This window comes from Mustelus asterias, chromosome 4, assembly GCF_964213995.1.
Source record: "Mustelus asterias chromosome 4, sMusAst1.hap1.1, whole genome shotgun sequence".
In the NCBI taxonomy this organism is placed as follows: Eukaryota; Metazoa; Chordata; class Chondrichthyes; order Carcharhiniformes; family Triakidae; genus Mustelus; species Mustelus asterias.
In genome coordinates, this window is record NC_135804.1 from 987,192 (window position 1) to 1,009,677 (window position 22,486).

At 45.9% G+C, this 22,486-nt stretch overlaps 1 protein-coding gene across 6 annotated transcripts in view; it reads left to right on the forward strand.

The window, feature by feature from the left end:
- Positions 1-1,444: 1,444 nt before the first annotated feature.
- Positions 1,445-22,486, forward strand: part of zc3h18 (zinc finger CCCH-type containing 18) — a 201,761-nt gene continuing 180,719 nt past the window's right edge. For 4 of the 6 annotated variants that reach the window (XM_078210458.1, XM_078210463.1, XM_078210462.1 and 1 more), the window contains exons 1-2: positions 1,658-1,817; positions 18,302-19,050. In XM_078210458.1, the coding sequence (XP_078066584.1) occupies positions 18,319-19,050 (732 nt within the window). In that variant the 5' untranslated portion in view covers positions 1,658-1,817; positions 18,302-18,318. Of the gene's footprint in view, positions 1,605-1,653; positions 1,913-18,301; positions 19,051-22,486 lie in introns of those variants that run through there. The other 2 variants (XM_078210460.1, XM_078210461.1) reach the window with 2 other exon arrangements.

Below are 22,486 nucleotides of genomic sequence, written 5' to 3' on the forward strand. Positions count from 1 at the left end.
TCTGCATTCCTCACTGATAACACCTCCTCGTTCCCACAGCTGTACTAGGTTAGTTTAAATATAGAGAACACGCTTGCCATGGTGCGTCATACCGTGACACCCCTCGCCCTGGTATGCCGTAGGGTGACACCCCTCACTTAGGTGTACTGTAGGGTGACACCCCTCACCCCGGGGGAATGTGCGGTGACACCCCTCATCCTGGGGTGCTGCAGGGTGACACTTCTTAGCCTGGTGATGCTCCTAACCCCGGTGACACCCCCTCACCCCATACGGTGACATCCCTCACCATGGGTGTACTATAGAGTGACATCCCTCACCCCGGGGCGCTGTAGGGTGATACCCCTCACCACGGGGTGCTGTAGGATGGCCCCTCACCCCAGGGCGCTGTAGGATGGCCCCTCACCCCAGGGCGCTGTAGGGTGACCCCTCACCCCAGGGTGCTGTAGGGTGGCCCCTCACCCCAGGGTGCTGTAGGGTGGTCCCTCACCCCAGGGTGATGTAGGGTGGCCCCTCACCTCGGGGCGTTGTAGGGAGATACCCTTCACCCCGGGGCGCTGTAAGCGCTGTAGGGTGATACCTCTCACCACGGGGTGCTGTAGGATGGCCCCTCACCCCAGGGCGCTGTAGGATGGCCCCTCACCCCAGGGCGCTGTAGGGTGACCCCTCACCCCAGGGTGCTGTAGGGTGGCCCCTCACCCCAGGGCGCTGTAGGGTGGTCCCTCACCCCAGGGCGCTGTAGGGTGGTCCCTCACCCCAGGGTGATGTAGGGTGGCCCCTCACCTCGGGGCGTTGTAGGGAGATACCCTTCACCCCGGGGCGCTGTAAGCGCTGTAGGGTGATACCTCTCACCCCGGGGTGCTGTAGGGTGACACTCCTCACCCCGGGGCGCTGTAGGGTGGCCCCTCAACCCCGGGCAGTGTAGGGTGATACCCCTCACCCCCGGGCGCTGTAGGGTGATACCCCTCACCCCCGGGCGCTGTAGGGTGATACCCCTCACCCCCGGGCGCTGTAGGGTGATACCCCTCACCACCGGGCGCTGTAGGGTGGCCCCTCACCCCGGGACGCTGTAGGGTGATACCCCTCACCCCGGGACGCTGTAGGGTGATATCCCTCACCACAGGGCGCTGTAGGGTGGCCCCTCACTCCAGGGCACTGTAGGGTTTCACCCCATCCCCCTGGGGCGCTGTAGGGTGGCCCCTCACCCTGGGGCACTGTAGGGTGATCCCCCTCACCCCGGGGCGCTGTAGGGTGACACCCCTCACCCCGGGGCACTGTAGGGTGACACCCCTCACCCCGGGGCACTGTAGGGTGGCCCCTCACCCCAGGGCACTGTAGGGTGACACCCCTCACCCTGGGGTGCTGTAGGGTGCCCCCCCCCCAGCTCTGACTGGTTCTGGAGATTGAGCCCGCCTCCCTCTGTGAAGTTCCTGGTCAGCTGATCAGAGGTGTCCAATGGGACGTGAGTAATGGCGGCCGGTTTGCTGTGTGCTTTCTGACGGGTTCGCGGTGCCAGGCTGTCCCTGCGGCCTACCTGCTTGGGCCGCCACACCGAGCCGGGCCCGCCGGACCAAGCCGGGCCCGAGGAACCGCCGCCATTCCGCCCGGTGAGTGAGGGGGCGGGGCCCGCGCGCGGTCAGCTGACTGCCCCCTGGCCAATGGGCGGCCGCTAATGGCGGCGCTGCCCGGCTCGCGCGCTCGCTGCTGCCCCGAGCCCGGCCTCGCGCTCCCGCTGTTACCCTGGTTACCCGGCCCGGCCTCGAGCCCCGAGCCTGCAGCTCCGAGCCCGGAGCCCCGAGACCCAGCCCGAGCCCGGCCAGGTGAGTGAGAGACAGAGCCGGGGGCCGACACCCCCGGCAGCCCCCCCCTCACACACACACACACAGGCCCCGGCACCGAGACCAGAGCCAGCCAGGTGAGTGAGAGAGAGCCGGGGGACCCACACCCGCGGCAAACAACCCCCCACACCTCGGCCCCGAACCCGGCCCTTGGGCCTCGGCCTGCGCTGTCTTATCTCCTCATGGGCGGGAACGGGGGAGCAGGCCAGCATGGTCCAGGCCTCGCCGTAGGCCGGGCCGGCGTTGCTGAGGGAGCAGCGGGCGCCTCGCACACATTGGGCCTGGGAGTGGGATTGAGCGCGGCCTGGCTGCTGGGGGAGCCGGCTCACATCCACCCCTCTGCCCACTGTCTGAGGCAGCACCGAGCTGGAGTGAGCCCCTGTCCGAACAGTGGTCGCTCCCCGCTTCACCCACCTTGTGCAGGCCCGAGGCCTCAGTTCCCTTCTCCCAAGTTGGCCTTGTGTTCATACTGGTACCTGTAAATGCTGGCAGAGCCCTGCTTCTCATCCACAGCCCCTTACAGTCTAACTGCTTCCTTCCCCGGGGTGAGGTGAGCTCCCACCCCGTGCCCTGTTCGTGCCACACAACCTCTCGTTGGCAGCAGTTTGTGGTCAGTGTGCCCAGTCAAACAAGTTCAGATTTCGGAGAAAAGTGCCAGGATCCCAAGGAACCCTCATATTTGGAGTGAGGGGTCCCAGGATCTGTGCTGTCTAAAGTCACACTTCCTGAATATTGAAGTTTTGCAGCAGGACCATCTATATAAGCTTTATCCACACTGCGGATGGTTTAAATGTGAAGTCATGATGAGGAGATGCCGGCGTTGGACTGGGGTAAACACAGTAAGAAGTCTCACAACACCAGGTTAAAGTCCAACAGGTTTATTTGGTCGCAAACGCTACTAGCTTTTGGAGCGCTGCTCCTTCATCAGGTGAGTGGGAGATCTGTTCACAAACAGGGCACATAACGACACAAACTCTTGACTGGGCACACTGACCACAAACTGCTGGCGACGAGAGGTCGTGTGGCATGAACAGGGCAGGGGGTAGGAGTTCACCTCACCCCGGGGAAATTGAGTTTGTGTCTATATGTGCCCTGTTTGTGAACAGATCTCCCACTCACCTGACGAAGGAGCAGCGCTCCGAAAGCTCGTGGCGTTGGCTACCAAATAAACCTGTTGGACTTTAACCTGGTGTTGTGAGACTTCTTAAATGTGAAGCACAGGCATGTACTGGACACGGGAAAAGTTAACTTTAGTTTGAACTTTTGGCAAATTCAGGAAATGGATGAACTTCAGCCCAAAAGATATTGAAATATTTTGACAGACTTGCCTTTTTCACGACTTCTGTTAGATTAGTAAAATGAAATAGGGCAAATCTCTAACAAATTTGAAAAGAAATGTGCTAACCAGCATGGTACTTTAATTCTATTGTACAAATGCAGTCCTTTCAAGGAGTTCCTTCACTGTCACTCATTGTCCAGAATCCCTATCATTAATGTAAACATGATACAGTCTGACACAGTGGCTCAGTCATACAATGGTAGTGTTTTAAGTCAGTATTGGAGCAGAAGTAGATCATTCAGCCCATCTAGTCTGCTAAATTCATTCAATGAGATCGCAACTGGTCTGATATGATAATTCTCAACTCCACTTTCCTGTCTTATCCCTATAACCCTCGATTCCCTTACTGATTAAAAATCTGTCTATCTCAGCCTTGAACATAGTTAACGTCCCAGCCTCAACAGCCCATTGCAGTAAAGAATTCCACAGATTCACTCCCCTCTGAGAGAAGTTCCTCATTTTGTTTAAATGAACAATGGTACTTATATAATCGTGTAAGTGACTAAGTTGCTCTCTGGAGTCTTTAGCAATGACTGCGTGCGCTTGTCAATTTTCAAGTATCTCGGCTGAAGACAATGAGCATTTCAGACCATTTATGTAGTAAGTTGCAAGATTTATTGTTGAACTGCTTTGTGTTTTGCCATGTTGGTCTGAAGCTACATGTTTAATTTCAGTTAGCTGCCAGATTGTGGGTTGGTTAATGGCTGAATCTGTTTTGTATTGTGACCTAATTGTATTTGACTGACTTCACAAATGGAACTTCACACTGATCTGTCTTAATTTGCCCACTGAAAAATGTACTGTTGGTATGATATTGCATATACAAGCCATGATAATCCAAATTCAATTTCCAGTGTGTTGAATATTTGCTCTCCAGGTAAGTTTGAGACATTTGATTTGGTTGTTAAAGCCCCTTATCAGATGGGAAACCCAAGCCAGTGTTCTCAGAAGACCAGTGACTTCTGGTCTCCTACAGCTGGTGTAGGTTTCAGATATCTGGACCATTGGAGTCTCTCCTGGGGCAGGTGGGACCTGTACAAGAGGGACGGGTTGTATCTAAACTGGAAGGACATAAATATTCTGGCCAGGAGGTTTGCTAGTGTCACATGGGAAAATTTAAACTAGTTTGGCAGGGGGATGGGAACCAAAGCAAAGGTGAATTAGCTGAAGAGAAACCTGCGAGTCGGGCCAGTAAGACTCCGAGAAAGAGCAGATAGGGTATGGTTGCTAATCAAAGAGGGTCTGGTGGACTGAAGTGCATTTGTTTCAATGTGAGAAGTGTAACAGGTAAGGCAGATGAACTTAGAGCTTGGATTAGTACGAGGAACTATGATGTTGTTGCCATTGCAGAGACTTGGTTAAGGGAAGGACAGGATTGGCAGCTTAACATTCCAAGATACAGATATTTCAGGCAGGATAGAGGGGGATGTAAAATGAGTGGGGGAGTTGCACTGCTGGTTAAGGAGAATATCACAGCTGTACTGCAGGAGGACACTACGGAGGGCTCATACAGCGAGGAAATGTGGGTAGAGCTCAGGAATAGGAAGGGTGTGGTCACAATGTTAGGGGTTTACTATACCCGCCCAACTGCCAGTGGGAGGTAGAGGAACAGATATGTAGGCAGATTTTGGCAAGGTGTAAAAGTAACAGGGTTGTTGCGGTGCGAGATTTTAACTTCCCCTATATTGACTGGGACTCACTTAGTGCTAGGGGTGTGGATGGGGCAGAGTTTGTAAGGAGCATTCAGGAGGGCTTCTTGAAACAGTATGTAGATAGTCCAACAAGGGAAGGGGCCATACTGGACCTGGTATTGGGGAATGAGTCCAGCCAGGTTGTGGATGTTTCAGTTGGGGAGCAGTTTGGGAACAGTGACCACAATTCAGTAAGCTTTAAGGTACTGATGGATAAAGATAAATGTAATCCTCAAGTGAAGGTGCTAAATTGGGGGAAGGCTAATTACAACAATATTAGGCAGGAACTGAAGAAGTAGATTGGGGCAGATGTTTGAGGGCAAATCAACATCTGGCATTTGGGAGGCTTTCAAGCGTAAGCTGGTAGGGATTCAGGACCAGCAGTCCTGTAAGGATGAAGGATGAGTATGGGTAACGAGAGATATTGTGAGCCTAGTCAGAGAAAAAGGAAGCATTTGTCAAAGCTAGGAGGCTGGGAATGCACGAAGCAAGTGTGGAATACAAGGAAAGTAGAAAGAAACTTAAGCGAGGAGTAAGGAGGATTAAAAGGGGTTATGAAAAATCATTGGCCAGCAAGATTAAGGAAAATCCTAGGCTTTTTATACATATATAAAGAGCAAGAGGGTAGCCAGGGAGAGGGTTGGCCCACTCAATGACAGTGGAGGGAATCTATGCGTGAGCCAGAGAAAATGGGCGAGGTATTAAATGTGTACTTTGCGTCAGTATTCACCAAAGAGAAGGACTTGGTGGATGATGACTCTGGGAAAGGATGTGTAGATAGTTTGAGTCATGTTGAGATCAAAAAGGAGGAGTATTGGGGTTTTTAAGGAACATTAAGGTAGACAAGTCCCCAGGGCCTGATGGGATATACCCCAGAATACTGAGAGAGGCAAGGGAGGAAATTGCTGGGGACTTGAGAAATCTTTGTATCCTCACTGGCTACAGGGGAGGTCCCAGAGGATTGGAGAATAGCCAATGTTGTTCCTTTGTTTAAGAAGGGTAGCAAGAATAATCCAGGTAATTACAGGCTGGTGAGCCTAACATCAGTGGTAGGGAAATTATTGGAGAGGATTCTTTGAGACAGGATTTATTTCCACTTGGAAATAAGTGGACGCATTAGCGAGAGTCAACATGGTTTTGTGAAGAGGAGGTCGTGTCTCATGAACTTGATCGAGTTTTTCGAGGAAGTGACGAAGATGATTGATGAAGGTAGGGCAGTGGATGTTGTCTACATGGACTTCAGTATGGCCTTTGACAAGGTCCCTGAAGGCAGACTGGTGCAGAAGGTGAAGTCGCATGGGACCAGAGCCGGCATGTTGGATACAGAACTGGCTCGGTCATAGCAGGTCCGAAAGCTTATGGTATTTGCTACCAAATAAACCTGTTGAACTTTAACCTGGTGGTTGTTAAAACTCTTACTGTCGGTCATAGAAGACAGAGTGTAGCAGTGGAAGGGTGCATTTCTGAAGATGGGAATGAAGGGATATGGTCCCCGGAAGGGTAGGGGGTTTTAGTTAAGTTGGGCAGCATGGTCGGTGCAGGCTTGGAGGGCTGAAGGGCCTGTTCCTATGCTGCAATTTTCTTTGTTCTTTGTTGTGCTGGGCTTTGACTATGGGGAGAATCTGCGTTAACAGTAATGCTACACATTCGTTTGCCAGTATCCACTGTCAGGCACAGACATGGAAAATGCGTAATTGCGCAAAATAGGAGAGATGCCTGGGGTCCATGAAATAATTAACACCCTCAAGAGAGAGAAGGAAATCGAGGGTGGTGGTGGAACAAAAAGAGTACTGCGCTCTGCAAAATAACCTGCTCCCAAATCCATGAAGTAGACGCGGATCTATTACATCTGGTAGTCAGCTTTGTAATTACGACTTATTGAATGTTTTGCCGACAAAACTATCAGAGATTCCAGAACTGAGTTCAAAACTTGTCCATTGGAGATTTTTTATAGTTGTCTTTCTTTTGCCCCCACACCCCCATCTTAGGGCTCCCCTGCAATTATTGACAAACCTCAGGAGCCCTGTGCCCTGATTTCTGGAAGATAGTGTCTGTTATTCCAGAAAATGTCTTTTGAGTTGGAACAGAAACATAAGACATTTGGGACAGTGGATCCAGATGAATAGATGCCTGATCATCATGTTGGAACCATGTGATCAGATGTCTGCACTTTTGAAAACTTTTGGCATTGATCTTTAATGAACGTTTAGTGGGGTGGCACAGTGGTTAGCACCGTCACAGCACCAAGAACCTGAGTTCAATTCTGGCCTTGGATGACTGTGCGGAGTTTACACATTCTACCCATGTTTGTGTGGGTTTCCTCCATTTGCTCCGGTTTCCTCCTACAGTCCAAGCATGGGTGGGTTAGGTTGATTGTCCTGCTAAATTGCCCCTCAGTGTCAGGGGGATTAACAGGATAAATATGTGGGGTTACGGGGATAGAGCCTGGGTGGGATTGTTGGTGGTGCAGGCTCGATGGGCTGAATGGCCTCCTTTTGCACTGTAGGGATTCTGTGATTCTTCTCTCCCACCCCCCCATCCTCACTAAAATATGTTTGACTTCTGAAATGAACTCGGGGTCAACATAGTGTTGGAGTATTGTGGACTGTTTCAGGTGCTGAACCTAGATGAAACACTTGAACTTTCCTTCTAAATTAACCTCCTTTAAAAAACCTCCAGAATTTGGACGGTGTATATGTACTGTATGTATTTCCATTGTACACAATTGTATTCTTCAGTCCTGCGCAGATAGTGGAAGTAACTTGAACATGCATTAGGGAAGATAAACATTGTTCTCTTTTGCGTCTTGCCATTCAAAGCAATAACTAAAGGACCGAAACAGGACATATGAAAGGCAATGACTGGAATTCAGTTGGAATTTGCATAGTTGCAATTTTATTCTCAGATGTTCCACAGCTAGAATCCATAGAATCCCTACAGTTCAGAAACAGACTATTCAGCCCATAGAGTCTGCACTGCCTCTCCAAAAAATTACCCACCCAAGCCTTCCCCTCCACTCTATTCCTGTAGACGTACCATGGCTAATTCACCTAACTTGCACATCTTTGGACTGTGGGAGGAAATTGGAGTATTCGGAGGAAACCCACACAGACACGGAAGAATGTGCAAACTCCACACACACACACACACATCCGAAATTGAACCTGGATCCCTGGTGCTGTCTTTGATTCTAGTAGTTTTTTAAAGGAATATCCTGTGAGGACACCCAAGCTATGACTGTAACACTACATTCTGCACTCTCTCGTTTCCTTCTCTATGAACAATATGCTTTGTCTGTATAGCGCGCAAGAAACAATAGTTTTCACTGTATGCTAATACATGTGATAAATCAAATCAGTGCTAACCATGATGCCACTATGCTGTCCAAATGGCTTCGTTTGGGGAATTCTGCCTTTGGATTGGACAATTGCAAATGTCACTCCTTTTATTTAAGAAAAGACAAATAGAAACAAGGAAACTACAGACCTGTAAATCTAACATCATTTAAAGGGAGCTTTGTGGAATCCGTCATCAGGGACAGAGTAGCTGAACACATAGGCAAGTATGAGCTGATCAAAGAGAACATGGATTTGTCCAGGGAATCCATTTCTGATAAATCTTGTTGATTTTCTTGAGATATTTAACTTGAATGAGAAATGTCTATAGATATTGTTCATATAAACTTCAAGACAGTCATAGAGGTTTACAGCATGGAAACAGGCCCTTCGCTCAAATTGTCCATGCCGCCCTTTTTTTTTAAACCCCTAAACTAATCCCAATTGCCCACATTTGGCCCATATCCCTCTATACCCATCGTACCCATGTAACTATCTAAATGCTTTTTAAAAGATAAAATTGTACCCGCCTTTACTACTATCTCTGGCAGCTTGTTCCAGGCACTCACCACCCTCTGTGTGAAAAAATTGCCCCTCTGGACACTTTCGTATCTCTCCCCTCTCACCTTAAACCTATGCCCTCTAGTTTTAGACTTCTCTACCTTTGGGAAAAGATATTGATGATCTACCTTGTCTATGATCAGCTTTCAATACAAGAAATGATTAGGCTGGAGTATTATGTTTTTGGATTTCCAAAAGGCGTTTGATAAGGTGCCCCATAAAAGGCTGCTGAAGAAGATTAGGGCACACGGAGTTGGGGGTAGTGTGTTAAAGTGGATTGGGGACTGGCTATCCGACAGGAAGCAGAGAGTCGGAATAAATGGGTGTTTTTCCGGTTGGAGGAAGGTAACTAGTGGCGTGCCGCAGGGATCGGTACTCGGGCCGCAACTGTTTACCATTTATATAGATGATCTGGAGGAGGGGACGGAGTGTAGGGTAACGAAGTTTGCAGACGACACAAAGATAAGTGGAAAAGTGAATCGTGTGGAGGACGGAGAAGATCTGCAGAGAGATTTGGACAGGCTGAGTGAGTGGGCGAGGATATGGCAAATGGAGTATAACGTTGAGAAATAACGGGAGGACTTTGAATAGTGTGGAGGAGCAGAGGGATCTAGGTGTATGTGTGCATAGATCCCTGAAAGTTGGGAATCAAGTAGATAAGGTTGTTAAGAAGGCATATGGTGTCTTGGCGTTTATTGGTAGGGGGATTGAATTTAGGAGTCGTAGCGTTATGTTGCAACTGTACACAACTCTGGTGCGGCCGCACTTGGAGTACTGTGTGCAGTTCTGGTCCCCACATTACAGGAAGGATGTGGAGGCTTTGGAGAGGGTGCAGAGGAGGTTTACCAGGATGTTGCCTGGTATGGAGGGGAGATCCTATGAGGAGAGGCTGAGGGATTTGGGATTGTTTTCGCTGGAAAGGCGGCGGCTAAGAGGGGATCTTATTGAAACATATAAGATGATTAGAGGTTTAGATAGGGTGGATAGTGATAGCCTTTTTCCTCTGATGGAGAAATCCAGCACGAGGGGGCATGGCTTTAAATTGAGGGGGGGTAGTTATAGAACCGATGTCAGGGGTAGGTTCTTTACCCAGAGGGTGGTGAGGGATTGGAATGCCCTGCCAGCATCAGTAGTAAATGCGCCTAGTTTGGGGGCGTTTAAGAGATCCGTAGATAGGTTCATGGACGAAAAGAAATTGGTTTAGGTTGGAGGGTCACAGTTTTTTTTTTTAACTGGTCGGTGCAACATCGTGGGCCGAAGGGCCTGTTCTGCGCTGTAATGTTCTATGTTCTATGTTCTAAATGCGAGGTTATACACTTTGGAGGAAATAATAACAAATGGGATTACTATCTCAATGGAAACAAATTAAAACATGCTACCGTGCAAAGGGACCTGGGGGTCCTTGTGCATGAGACGCAAAAGCCCAGTCTGCAGGTACAACAGGTGATCAAGAAGGCAAATGGGATGTTGGCCTATATTGCGAGAGGGATGGAATATAAAAGCAGGGATGTCTTGATGCACCTGTACAGGGCATTGGTGAGGCCGCAGCTGGAATACTGTGTGCAGTATTGGTCCCCTTATATGAGGAAGGATGTATTGGCATTGGAGGGAGTGCAGAGAAGGTTCACCAGGTTGATACCGGAGATGAGGGGTTTGGATTATGAGGAGAGGCTGAGGAGATTGGGTTTGTACTCGTTGGAGTTTAGAAGGATGAGGGGGGATCTTATGGAGACTTATAAGATAATGCGGGGGCTGGATAGGGTGGAGGCGGAGAGATTCTTTCCACTTAGTAAGGAAGTTAAAACTAGAGGACACAGCCTCAAAATAAAGGGGGGTCGGTTTAAGACAGAGTTGAGGAGGAACTTCTTCTCCCAGAGGGTGGTGAATCTCTGGAATTCTCTGCCCACTGAGGTGGTGGAGGCTACCTCGCTGAATATGTTTAAAGCGCGGATGGATGGATTCCTGATCGGTAAGGGAATTAAGGGTTATGGGGATCAGGCGGGTAAGTGGTACTGATCCACGTCAGATCAGCCATGATCTTGTTGAATGGCGGGGCAGGCTCGAGGGGCTAGATGGCCTACTCCTGCTCCTATTTCTTATGTTCTTATGTATAGTTTAGATCTCTAACTGAGAGAGGATAGAGCTGGCAGAGCATGAGAGGATTGAAGGGTGACTGAGTAACTGTAACACTACATTCTGCACTCTTTCCTTCTCTGAACAGTATGCTTTGTCTGTATAGCATGCAAGAAACAATACTTTTCACTGTATGCTAATGCATGTGACGATAATAAATCAAATCAAGATCAAAGAATCAAGAGTGTATCCAAGCTTAAATATAGTAGTATGTTAGGCACAGTTAGGTTTTGTAAATAGGAGTAGAAAGTTAAGGCGAGGCATAGATTTAGTGAGTGGAAAAATCTATGACAGATGGATTTCAGTGCAGGAAAGCGTGCAGTCTTCTGCTTTTTATCCAAAAGAATTAAATTGGAATGTTTTCTTAACTGTGTAAGGCGAGGAATATGGAGGAGCAAAGAGATTTAGGTACCCAAGTGTACAAATCATTAAAAGCTAGAGGACAGGTACAAAATGTCATCACAAAGAAAATCGAATGTTGACCTTTATCTCAAATGGACTGGAAGCTATGCTTCATTTGATCAGACTTTATTTGGGCTGCTTGTTCAGATTTGGGCACTGCATCTCAGATAGATTGGTCATGAAGGCCAAGTAGCACATATTCATCAAAAGTATTCTGTAAACTGACAGGCTTACAATATAAGAGCAGGTTGCTTAAACCTGGTCCATGTTCCATTGAGTCAAAATGATTGAATGATCGAATTGAAGAAACTGCTGCCCATATCCTAACTTGCATCAAGTTCTGTTCCCCCATCACCCCTATGCTCACTAACCTACATTGACTCCCGGTTAAACAATACCTCAGTTTTAAACTGCTCATCTTTGTTTACAAGATCCACCATAGTCTTACCCCCCCCATCTCTTATCTCCTCCAACCCTACATCTGTATTTGTGCTCCTCTAATTCTGGCCTCTTGATCATCCCATATTTTAATTCCTCCATCATTGGTGACCATGTTCTTGGCCCAAAGAGAATCCCCTCCATAAACCTCTCGACCATTTCCTTTAGATACTTTCTAAATCCACCTCTTTGAGAAAGCTTTTGATCATATCTCCTTATTGTAGCTCAGTTTTAGATTTTGTTTGATAATGCTACTGTGAAGCACCTTGTAACATTTAATTACATTAAAGGAGCTGTGTAGGTGCAAATTGTTGTGTTAAAGCTAAGTAAAGGATTGACAGAGTAGACAAGAGCAAAACCATTTTCTCCAGTAGGAAAATCCAGAACAAGGTAGCACTAAGTTAAAGTTCAAGCTGTTCGGGTGTGATGACTATGAGAGGGCCACTATAGAATCATAAAATCCCTACAGTGCAGAAAGAGACCATTTGGCCCATGGAGTCTGCACTGACCCTCGAAAGAGCATCTTACCCAGGCCTATCCCCATAACCCCGTGCATTCACCATAGCTAATCCACCTAACTTGCATGTCTTTGGACTGTGGGAGGAAACCAGAGCACCCAGAGAAAACCCATGCAGACACGTGCAAACTCCCTACAGACAGTTACCTGGGTCCCTGACGCTGAGAGGCAGCAGTGCTAACCACTGTGCTACTGTGCCACGGAGGTTAAAGAGAATGGGCCTTTACTGTCAAGTTTAGAAGCTTGCGAAATAATCTCAGAAAAATAGTAAGATTCTGAGGAGCTTGACAGGGTAGATGGTGAGAGGTTGTATTTCTGGCAGGAGTGTCTTGAATTAGGGAGCATAGTCTCTGATTAAAGGGCAAATCATTTAAGACTGAGATGAGGAGAAATCTCTTCAATCAAGGTTGTAAATCTTTGGATGCTTTGTCATTGAGTATATTCAAAACTAAAATAGATTTTTGGATTCTTAAGGCAATCTGGCAGTTTCGGAATTGGGCAACAATGTGGAATTGAGGTCAAGTCAGCCAAGATCTTATTAATTGATGAAAGCAGGAGAGAAGTTTAGCAAGGAAATTCCAGAACTTGTGACCGAGGCAGCTGAAGGCATAGCCATCAGTTGTGGAGCAATTAAAATTGCAAGTACGCTAGACGCCATTACTGGAGGAGTTTTTTCTATTCATTTATGGGATTTGGGCATCATTAGTTGGGCCAGCAGTTATTGTCCATCCCTAATTGCCCATGAGCTAAATGGCTAGTTACACCATTTCAGAGGGCAGTTAAGAGTCACCCACATTGCTGTGGGTTTGGAGTCACATGTAGGCCAGACCATGTAAGGACAGCAGATTTCCTTCCCTAAAGGACATTAGTGAACCAGATGGGTTTTTACAACAATCAATAATGGTTTCATGATCATGATACTTTTTAATTCTAGATTTTTATTGAATTTATTAGTGAGGATCTTTCCTAATGCCCCGAGTTCTGAACCCAACATGCGAAAACATGTTTTCACCATTTACCCCATCAAAATGTTTCATAATTTGAAGATCCTCAATCAGGTTATCCCCTAATTTTTTTCTTTCACAGAGAAAAGAGCCCCCATCTTCTCTGATTTTTAAGATGTTTTATTTGTTTGAAATCGCTGTACAAGTTATTGATGGTCTCTCTAACTCCTGGTATCACCATAGTTATTTATTTTTACAGCTTCTTTAATGTCTCAACCGATTTTTTTTTTTCCTACCAAAGTTGATAACTTCACATCTTCCACATTATATTCTGTCTGCCATGTTCTTGCTCAGTCACTTAAACTGTCTTAGATCCTCTTGAAGCCTCTTCACAATTCACATTCCCACCTAGTTTTGTGTCATCAGCAAACCTGTAAATATTGCAGTGAATCCACGCATCTAAATACGGCCATTTAGTTACAGGCTAATAGGCTGGAGGAAATAGATGTTCGAAGGGAGGATGTCCTGGCAGTTTTGAATAAACTGAAGGTCGATAAGTCCCCTGGGCCTGATGAAATGTATCCTAGGATTCTTTGGGAGGCAAGGGATGAGATTGCAGAGCCTTTGGCTTTGATCTTTGGGTCCTCGCTGTCCACGGGGATGGTGCCAGAGGACTGGCGAATGTTGTTCCTCTGTTTAAGAAAGGGAATAGAAATGACCCTGGTAATTATAGACCGGTTAGTCTTACTTCGGTGGTTGGTAAATTGATGGAAAAGGTCCTTAGAGATGGGATTTACGACCATTTAGAAAGATGCGGATTAATCCGGGATAGTCAGCACGGATTCGTGAAGGGCAAGTCGTGCCTCACAAATTTGATTGAATTTTTTGAGGAGGTAACTAAGTGCGTTGATGAAGGTAGGGCAGTTGATGTCATATACATGGATTTTAGTAAGGCGTTTGATAAGGTCCCCCATGGTTGGCTTATGATGAAAGTGAGGAGGTGTGGGATAGAGGGAAAGTTGGCCGATTGGATAGGTAACTGGCTGTCTGATCGAAGACAGAGGGTGGTGGTGGATGGAAAATTTTCGGATTGGAGGCAGGTTGCTAGCGGAGTGCCACAGGGATCAGTGCTTGGTCCTCTGCTCTTTGTGATTTTTATTAATGACTTAGAGGAGGGGGCTGAAGGGTGGATCAGTAAATTTGCTGATAACACCAAGATTGGTGGAGTAGTGGATGAGGTGGAGGGCTGTTGTAGGCTGCAAAGAGACATAGATAGGATGCCAAGCTGGGCTGAAAAATGGCAAATGGAGTTTAACCCTGATAAATGTGAGGTGATTCATTTTGGTAGGACTAATTTAAATGTGGATTACAGGGTCAAAGGTAGGGTTCTGAAGACTGTGGAGGAACAGAGAGATCTTGGGGTCCATATCCACAGATCTCTGAAGGTTGCCACTCAAGTGGATAGAGCTGTGAAGAAGGCCTATAGTGTGTTAGCTTTTATTAACAGGGGGTTGGAGTTTAAGAGCCGTGGGGTTATGCTGCAACTGTACAGGACCTTGGTGAGACCACATTTGGAATATTGTGTGCAGTTCTGGTCACCTCACTATAAGAAGGATGTGGAAGCGCTGGAAAGAGTGCAGAGGAGATTTACCAGGATGCTGCCTGGTTTGGAGGGTAGGTCTTATGAGGAAAGGTTGAGGGAGCTAGGGCTGTTCTCTCTGGAGCGGAGGAGGTTGAGGGGAGACTTAATAGAGGTTTATAAAATGATGAAGGGGATAGATAGAGTGAACGTTCAAAGACTATTTCCTCGGGTGGATGGAGCTATTACAAGGGGGCATAACTATAGGGTTCGTGGTGGGAGATACAGAAAGGATATCAGAGGTAGGTTCTTTACGCAGAGAGTGATTGGGGTGTGGAATGGACTGCCTGCAGTGATAGTGGAGTCAGACACTTTAGGAACACTTAAGCGGTTATTGGATAGGCACATGGAGCACACCAGGATGATAGGGAGTGGGATAGCTTGATCTTGGTTTCAGATAAAGCTCGGTATAACATCGTGGGCCGAAGGGCCTGTTCTGTGCTGTACTGTTCTATGTTCTAAATATTGATTTAGGTTGTGAACAGCTGGGGCCCAAGTACTGACCCTTGTTCAACCCCAAGAGTCACAGCCTGCCAACCTACAAATGACCCATTTATCCCTACTCTCTGCTTTCTGTCCGCTAACCAGTCCTTAATCCACATCCGTTTCTTGCCCCAATCTCATGAGTTAAAATTTTATTCACTCCTGTCCTGTGTGGGACCTTATTGAAAGCCTTCTGGAAATCCAAATACAGTAAGAAGTTTAACAACACCAGGTTAAAGTCCAACAGGTTTATTTGGTAGCAAAAGCCACACAAGCTTTCGAGGCTCTGAGCCCCTTCTTCAGGTGACACCAGACCCACCAGCTCCCCCTTATCTATTCTTCAAATTATACCCTCAAAAATCTCCCAACAGGTTGGTCAAAGATGATTTCCCTTTCATAAATCCATGTTAACTCTGCCCAATCATTATTTTCAGTTTCAATATTTTCCACATCCTTTTATAGATTCTAGCATTTTCCATATGATTAATGTTAGGCTAACAAGACTCTAGTTCCTCATTCCCTCTTTCAAATAGTGTGGTTACATTTGCTACCTTCCAATCTGCAGGAGCTATTCCAGAATCTGGAATTTTGGAATTTGACCAACAATGCATCCACTATCTCTACAGCCATCTCATTCAACACTTGGGTATTGCTGAGAAAAAGAGACATGGTGAAGCTTTTCATCCTGGACTCATCAAGGCACGTTGGAAGAATACCAGTATAAGGGGAGAACAACAATTTGTACTGAAGAGAATGCTGATTGGTTGGCAAATGGACTCTGGTAGAGGTGTTGCCATGGAGAATGCACCAATTGATGGTGACTGACATAACTCAATAATTGTTTGAAATTTAAACCAGGCAGCTTGACCCTGATTCAGCAAATGGCTGTCATTTGTTTAGCTGAAGCAGGCACAATGTGTGTACCTGTTCTGTGTGTAGGGAACAGGGTAATAACATATGTAGCTTCCAGTATGCATAAATGCGCCAGAATGACAATCCTAAATTGGTTGTCACACATTGGTTCTTAGCACACTGAGGATTATCTAGCAAATGTTGTCCAATCACGGACTTGCATCAAATGTTGGACTTTGTGTTTTGAGTTTCCAAGTACAGGTTGTTTGGGTATGGTCTGTATCTTGTCCCAACCATTTTGCAATGGATAGGCTGTTTGATACCATCCGTGGCAGTCCTTGAGACATGGTATTCATGGTATTTGCTACCAAATAAACCTGTTGGACTTTAACCTGGTGTTGTGAGACTTCTTACTGTGTTCACCCCAGTCCAACGCTGGCATCTCCACATCAGTCCTTGAGACATACAGCCTATATACTTAACATTGTACTAGCATTGAAATTCATTCACCACATTATTCATTTGTATGATAGGCAGATGGTCTTTTTGCATTGATGGCAGCATCCTGTTACTGGTGAATACCACTCGTGTTACGACAGCATTGTATTTTTAAACACTTTTGAGATGCAGATCATCAGGGATTTATTCTATAAATTTCTCTAGTATTACTTCTTTATGAATATGAATTTCTATCAGTTCCTCATTCTTGCTTGTCCCTTAGTTCCGTAGTATTCCTGGGAGGATTTTTGTAACTTCCTCCATGAACACAGATGCAAAGTATTTGTTAGTTTCTCAGCCATTCCCCATTATAATTCTCCTGTCTCTGTGTGCACTGGGCCCACATTTGTCTTTGCTGATTCTTTCCTTTTTACATTCTGTAGAGGCTTTCACGGTCCGTTTTTCTATTTCACTCTTTTACTTTTCATATTCTATTTTCTTTTTCTTTACATTTTCTGGGTCATCCTTTGCTGAATTCTAAAATGCACCCAATCCTCAGGCTCACTACATTTGTTGACAACTTTATTAGCCTCTTCCTTTGATCTAATATAACTTTTAACATGCGAGAAATGATCGGCTGTAACCTCAGCTGGAGTATGATATCCAGTTCTGGGCCCCACACTTCAGGAAGCATGCCAGGGTGTCAGAGAAGGTACAGAAGTGATTTACTGGCGTTGTACCAGGGATGAGAGACTTCAGTTATGGAGAGACTAGAAAGCTGGGTTTGTTCTCCTCAGAACAGAGAAGGTTGAAGTGTGATTGAAGGCCCCATGATTACTGAATTACCCTTGCTACACGCACCTCTAATTTCCTGATTTCGACTGGGCCCTACTTTACCACTACTGTTTGTTGACCTATTAACTCCTGCCATTGTTTGCTGCCCTTGATGTTTCTTAGCTCTGGGAAATTTCTGCCCCTTCCGTCTCCCTGAACAGCATTGGTACAGTTTGTTGACTGCAAAAGCAAACTGCACCAACATTGTTGCGTCCTTCACTTCTGATTCTGCTGATTCTGGCCCCCCTTTCTTAAATTCGATCCCATTGTTAATTCTGTAAGTCAGCACTGGATGACCCACCCGCTTGTTATCTTGCTAAGGTGTAAATGGCTTGGTTTCCCAGCTGTCTATTCTAGATTGCTCCTTTGCTTTCTGGCTAATGAGTATTTTTGCTGCCTTGGTTCATTCTCATCATGCACTGCAAATGGTTAGTTCAAATGGTTGTAACTCTGGCTCTAGCTCTCACTCTGGCAACGGGTCATCCAGACTTGAAACGTTGGCTCTATTCTCTCTCCACAAATGCTGTCAGACCTGAGATTTTCCAGCATTTTCTTTTATTGTTTCAGATTCCAGCATCCGCAGTATTTTGCTTTTATATTAGGCTGTAAAATTTTCTTTAGTTTAAAATTTCTGCTGTTCCCCCTTTCTTGGGATATATGTGTTTTGATTTTGTAGAAAGTGGATAGACTTGTGACTGAATTTTAAGAGTTATTGACTATTCACCTTGCTGAGGAACTTTGAGTCTGAAAATTTAGTGTAATTTTAATGTGCTTAAATTCATAGTGCATTCAGTAAAATGGGGAAAATGGCGGAGCACCCTGTGGGTGAAATATATTCACATACTTTTCTCTTGTAACAGAATAACATTGTTCTCCAATGGATGTCCCCGATAGTCCTGATCGTGACCCTCGTTCCCCAGAGGACCAACTCTCTGAAGATGATGATGACCTATTGCTTGAGAGAGGGCATGAAAATGCTGATGAAGTGGATATAGGCAAACATTCAGACAATGATGGTGAATGCAATGATTCTGAGGATAATGACCATTGCAGTGATGCTGAGAATCACAGTATCGGTGAACCTGACAATGAGGGGAGTCGGGACGATGGGGAAACCCACGAATCAGAGGTGGAAGAGGAGGAGGAAAAGTTGAGAGAGGACGGAGATTACAGCGAAGAAAGTGGAATTGACGGCGATAATGAGGAGCCACCTAAAGACTTGGATGCAGAATCTGACCGAGACAATATTACAAGTCCAAAAAGAGTTTGCAATGCTGAACAAACTGAAAAAGCTGTCTCTGAGAAGCAGGATTCTCAAGCTGACGAGGAGGCTGCGAATGATTCCAAGGATGAAGCATCCTCTGTCATCAGGGACCTGGATGAGCATGAGTTGGATTATGATGAGGAGGTTCCTGAAGAACAGCCAGGGGCTGTGACTGAAGACAGTGAGAAACAAAGCACAGAGGAGAAAAGTAGTGATTCACCAAAGGAGGGGGAAATGGAAAAAAGTCAACTTGAAGAGGGAAAGTCTGAAAGAGACAGACAGGATTCATTTCGTGAGAGGAAAAAAGATGAGGATGATGGGGAGCTTGATGAAGGAGAAGTTGAGGTATGATCTTAAATAATTTTATTCCAAGCAATTATAATGGATATTCAAATCCTTGTACTCCTGTATAGTATCTTGTTGCACTCTTGCTCTGTTGTGTCTGCTGTGGTAGAGGTCTGGGTGTCTTGGTATAGTCCATGAATGACAAAATGTTAGCATGCAAGTAATTAGGAAAGCAAATAGAAACAAATGTTTGTCTTTATTGCAAAACAGATGGCATATAAAAGTAGGGACATCTTGCTGCAAATGTAAAGGACATTGGTTCAACTGCATCTAGAATTCTTGTATAATTTTAGTCTCCTTATTTAAGGAGGCAAACACATGTATTGGAGGCAGTCAAAGAAGGTTTACTCAGTTGAGTTTTGCAATGGAGGGGTTGGCTAATGAGGCGAGGTTTAACATGTTGGGCCGAAAATCATTGGGAGCTTAGAAGCACGAGAGGTAACCTTATTGAAACACACAATTCTGAGGAGGCTTGACAAGGTAGTTGCTGAGATGATGTTTCCCTTTGTAGATGAATCTACAACTAGGGGGCACAGTTTCAGAATAAGGGATCTTCCATTTAAAACTGAGAAAGAGGAATTTATTCTTTCAGACAGTCATTAGTCTTTGGAATTCTGTACCCAGAGAATAATGGAGACTGGATCATTGCATATATTCAAGGGTGAGTTAGATGGATTTTTGGTTGGCAAAGGAGTCAACCAAAGGGAGGGACAGGCAGGGAAGTGGAGCTAAGGCCATGATCAGATAAGCTTTGATCTTATTGAATGGTGGTGCAGGCTCGAGCAACCTGTTTGCTTACTCCTTCTGTAGCTTGCTGGTGTCGAACTCCTCTGATACATATTACGAAAAGTAATTGATTGTCAGTGCATCTCTCTTTCACTTCCATTCTCCTCGTATCCGAACTTCTCCCTGCCCCTCTGGCCACCTTTATCATTCCTCTTTGGTTTTTCCTTCCCATTTTTGCATTCTCCCCCTTCTCTCTCCTGGTTACGTCTTTCCTGGTGCATCAGATCCGCCTCTCTCCTGGTTGCTCTTCTTGCGTGTGCCAGCTGTGGTTCTCTCCTGGTCTCACCTCCCTGTGTGCCAGCTGTGGCTTTCTCCCGGTTGTTCTTCTCATATGTTCTGTGGTTCTCTCCTGCTCACTCCCTTCTAGTTGTGTCAGCTCAAGCTCACTGGCTAGCACTTTCACTTTTGGGTCAGAAGTTGAATGTTCAAGTTCCAGTCTTGGACTTGAGCACAAGAATCAAGGCTGACACTCCAGAGCGGGACTCCCCCTCAGCACTGCACTGTCAGGGGTCCCTCTTTTGGCTGAGACATCAATTCCAGGCTCTGTCTGCTTTTCAGGTGAATGTGAAAAAAGATTCCATGGCACTATTTTGAAGAAGAGCAGGACATATTTCCCTGGTGTCCTGGCCAATATTTATCCATCAGTCAACATACGCGAAAACAATTGTTTGGTCATTCTCACACTGCTGATTCTCAGAGTTTGCTGCATGCAAGTTGGTAGCTGCAATTCCAACAGTAAAAGGTGCTCGACAAACACTGGTCTTTATTTTCTTTTTGATCTTTCTGCTAATGACTGACTTTGAGACAGATTTTTTTGTCATTAAAAATCAGTAATGGTGTGGCTTTTGAAGATGATGTGAACTGTAAAGAGGAAGGTGTAAAACTTCAAAAGGATCCCTGTGCCTTGGGGATCGGTGCTGGGTCCACTGTTATTTGTCATTTATATTAATGATTTGGATGAGAATTTAGGAGGCATGGTTCGTAAGTTTGCAGATGACACTAAGATTGGTGGCATAGTGGACTGTGAAGAAGGTTATCTAGGATTGCAACGGGATCTTGATCAATTGGGCCAGTGGGCTGACGAATGGCAGATGGAGTTTAATTTAGATAAATGCGAGGTGATGCATTTTGGTAGATCGAACCAGGGCAGGACTTACTCAGTTAATGGTAGGGCGTTGGGGAGAGTTATAGAACAAAGAGGTCATTGGGTACAGGTTCATAGCTCCTTGAAAGTGGAGTCACAGGTGGACAGAGTGATGAAGAGGGCATTTGGCATGCTTGGTTTCATTGGTCAGAACACTGAATACAGGAGTTGGGACGTGTTGTTGAAGTTGTACAAGACATTGGGAAGGCCACACTTGGAATACTGTGTACATTTCGTGTCAGCCTATTATAGAAAGGGTATTATTAAACTAGAAAGAGTGCAGAAAAGATTAACTAGGATGCTACTGAGACTTGATTGTTTGAGTTATAAGGAGAGTCTGGATAGACTGGGACTTTTTTCTCTGGAGCGTAGAAGGTTGAAGTGGTGATCTTATAGAGGTCTATAAAATAATGAGGGGCACAGATCAACTAGATAGTCAATATCTTTTCCCAAAGGTAGGGGAGTCTAAAACTAGAAGGCATAGGTTTAAGGTGAGAGGGGAGAGATAAAAAGTGTCCAGAGGGGCAATTTTTTCACACTCAGGGTGGTGAGTGTCTGGAACAAGCTGCCAGAGGTAGTAGTAGAGGCGAGTACAATTTTATCTTTTAAAAAGCATTTAGACAGTTACATGGGTAAGATGGGTAAAGAGGGATATGGGCCAAATGCGGGCAATTGGGATTAGCTTCGGGGGTTTAGAAAAAAAGGGCAGCATGCACAAGTTGGTCCGAAGGGCCTGTTTCCATGTTGTAAACCTCTGACTGTACAACTAAGTCTCCTGGCCTAATAGAATGCATCCCAGGGTACTAAAAGAGATGGCGTGGGAAAGAGCAAATGCACCAGTGGTAATTTACCAAAATTTGCTGGACTCAGGTGGTTCCCGCAGATTAGAAAACAGCAAACATGACGCCACTGTTTAAAAAAGGAGGTAGACAAAAGGCAGGTAACTATAGGCCGGTTAGCTTAACTTCTGTAGTAGGGAAAATGTTTGAATCTATCACCAAGGAAGAAATAGCGAGACATCTGGATATAAATTGTCCCATTGGAAAGACGCAGCATGGGTTCATGAAGGGTAGGTCATGTCTGACTAATTTGGTGGAGTTCTTTGAGAACATTATATGCGCAGTAAACAATGGGGAACCTGTGGATGTGGTGTATCTGGATTTCCAGAAGGTATTTGAAAAGGTGCTGCACCAAAGGCTGTTGCATAAGATAAAGGTGTACGGCGTTACGGGTAATGTATTAGCATGGATGGAGGATTGGTTAACTAACAGAAAGCAAAGAGCGGGGGTAAATGGGTGTTTTTCTGATTGGCGATCAGTGACTTGTGTTGTGCTTCAGGGATCAGTGTTGGGACCACAATTGTTTACGATTTACATAGATGATTTGGAGTTGGGGACCAAGTGTAGTGTGTCAAAATTCGCAGATGACACTAAGATGAGTGGCAAAGCAAAGTGTGCAGAGGACGCTGAAAGTCCGCAAAGGGGTATAGATAGCCTAAGTGAGTGG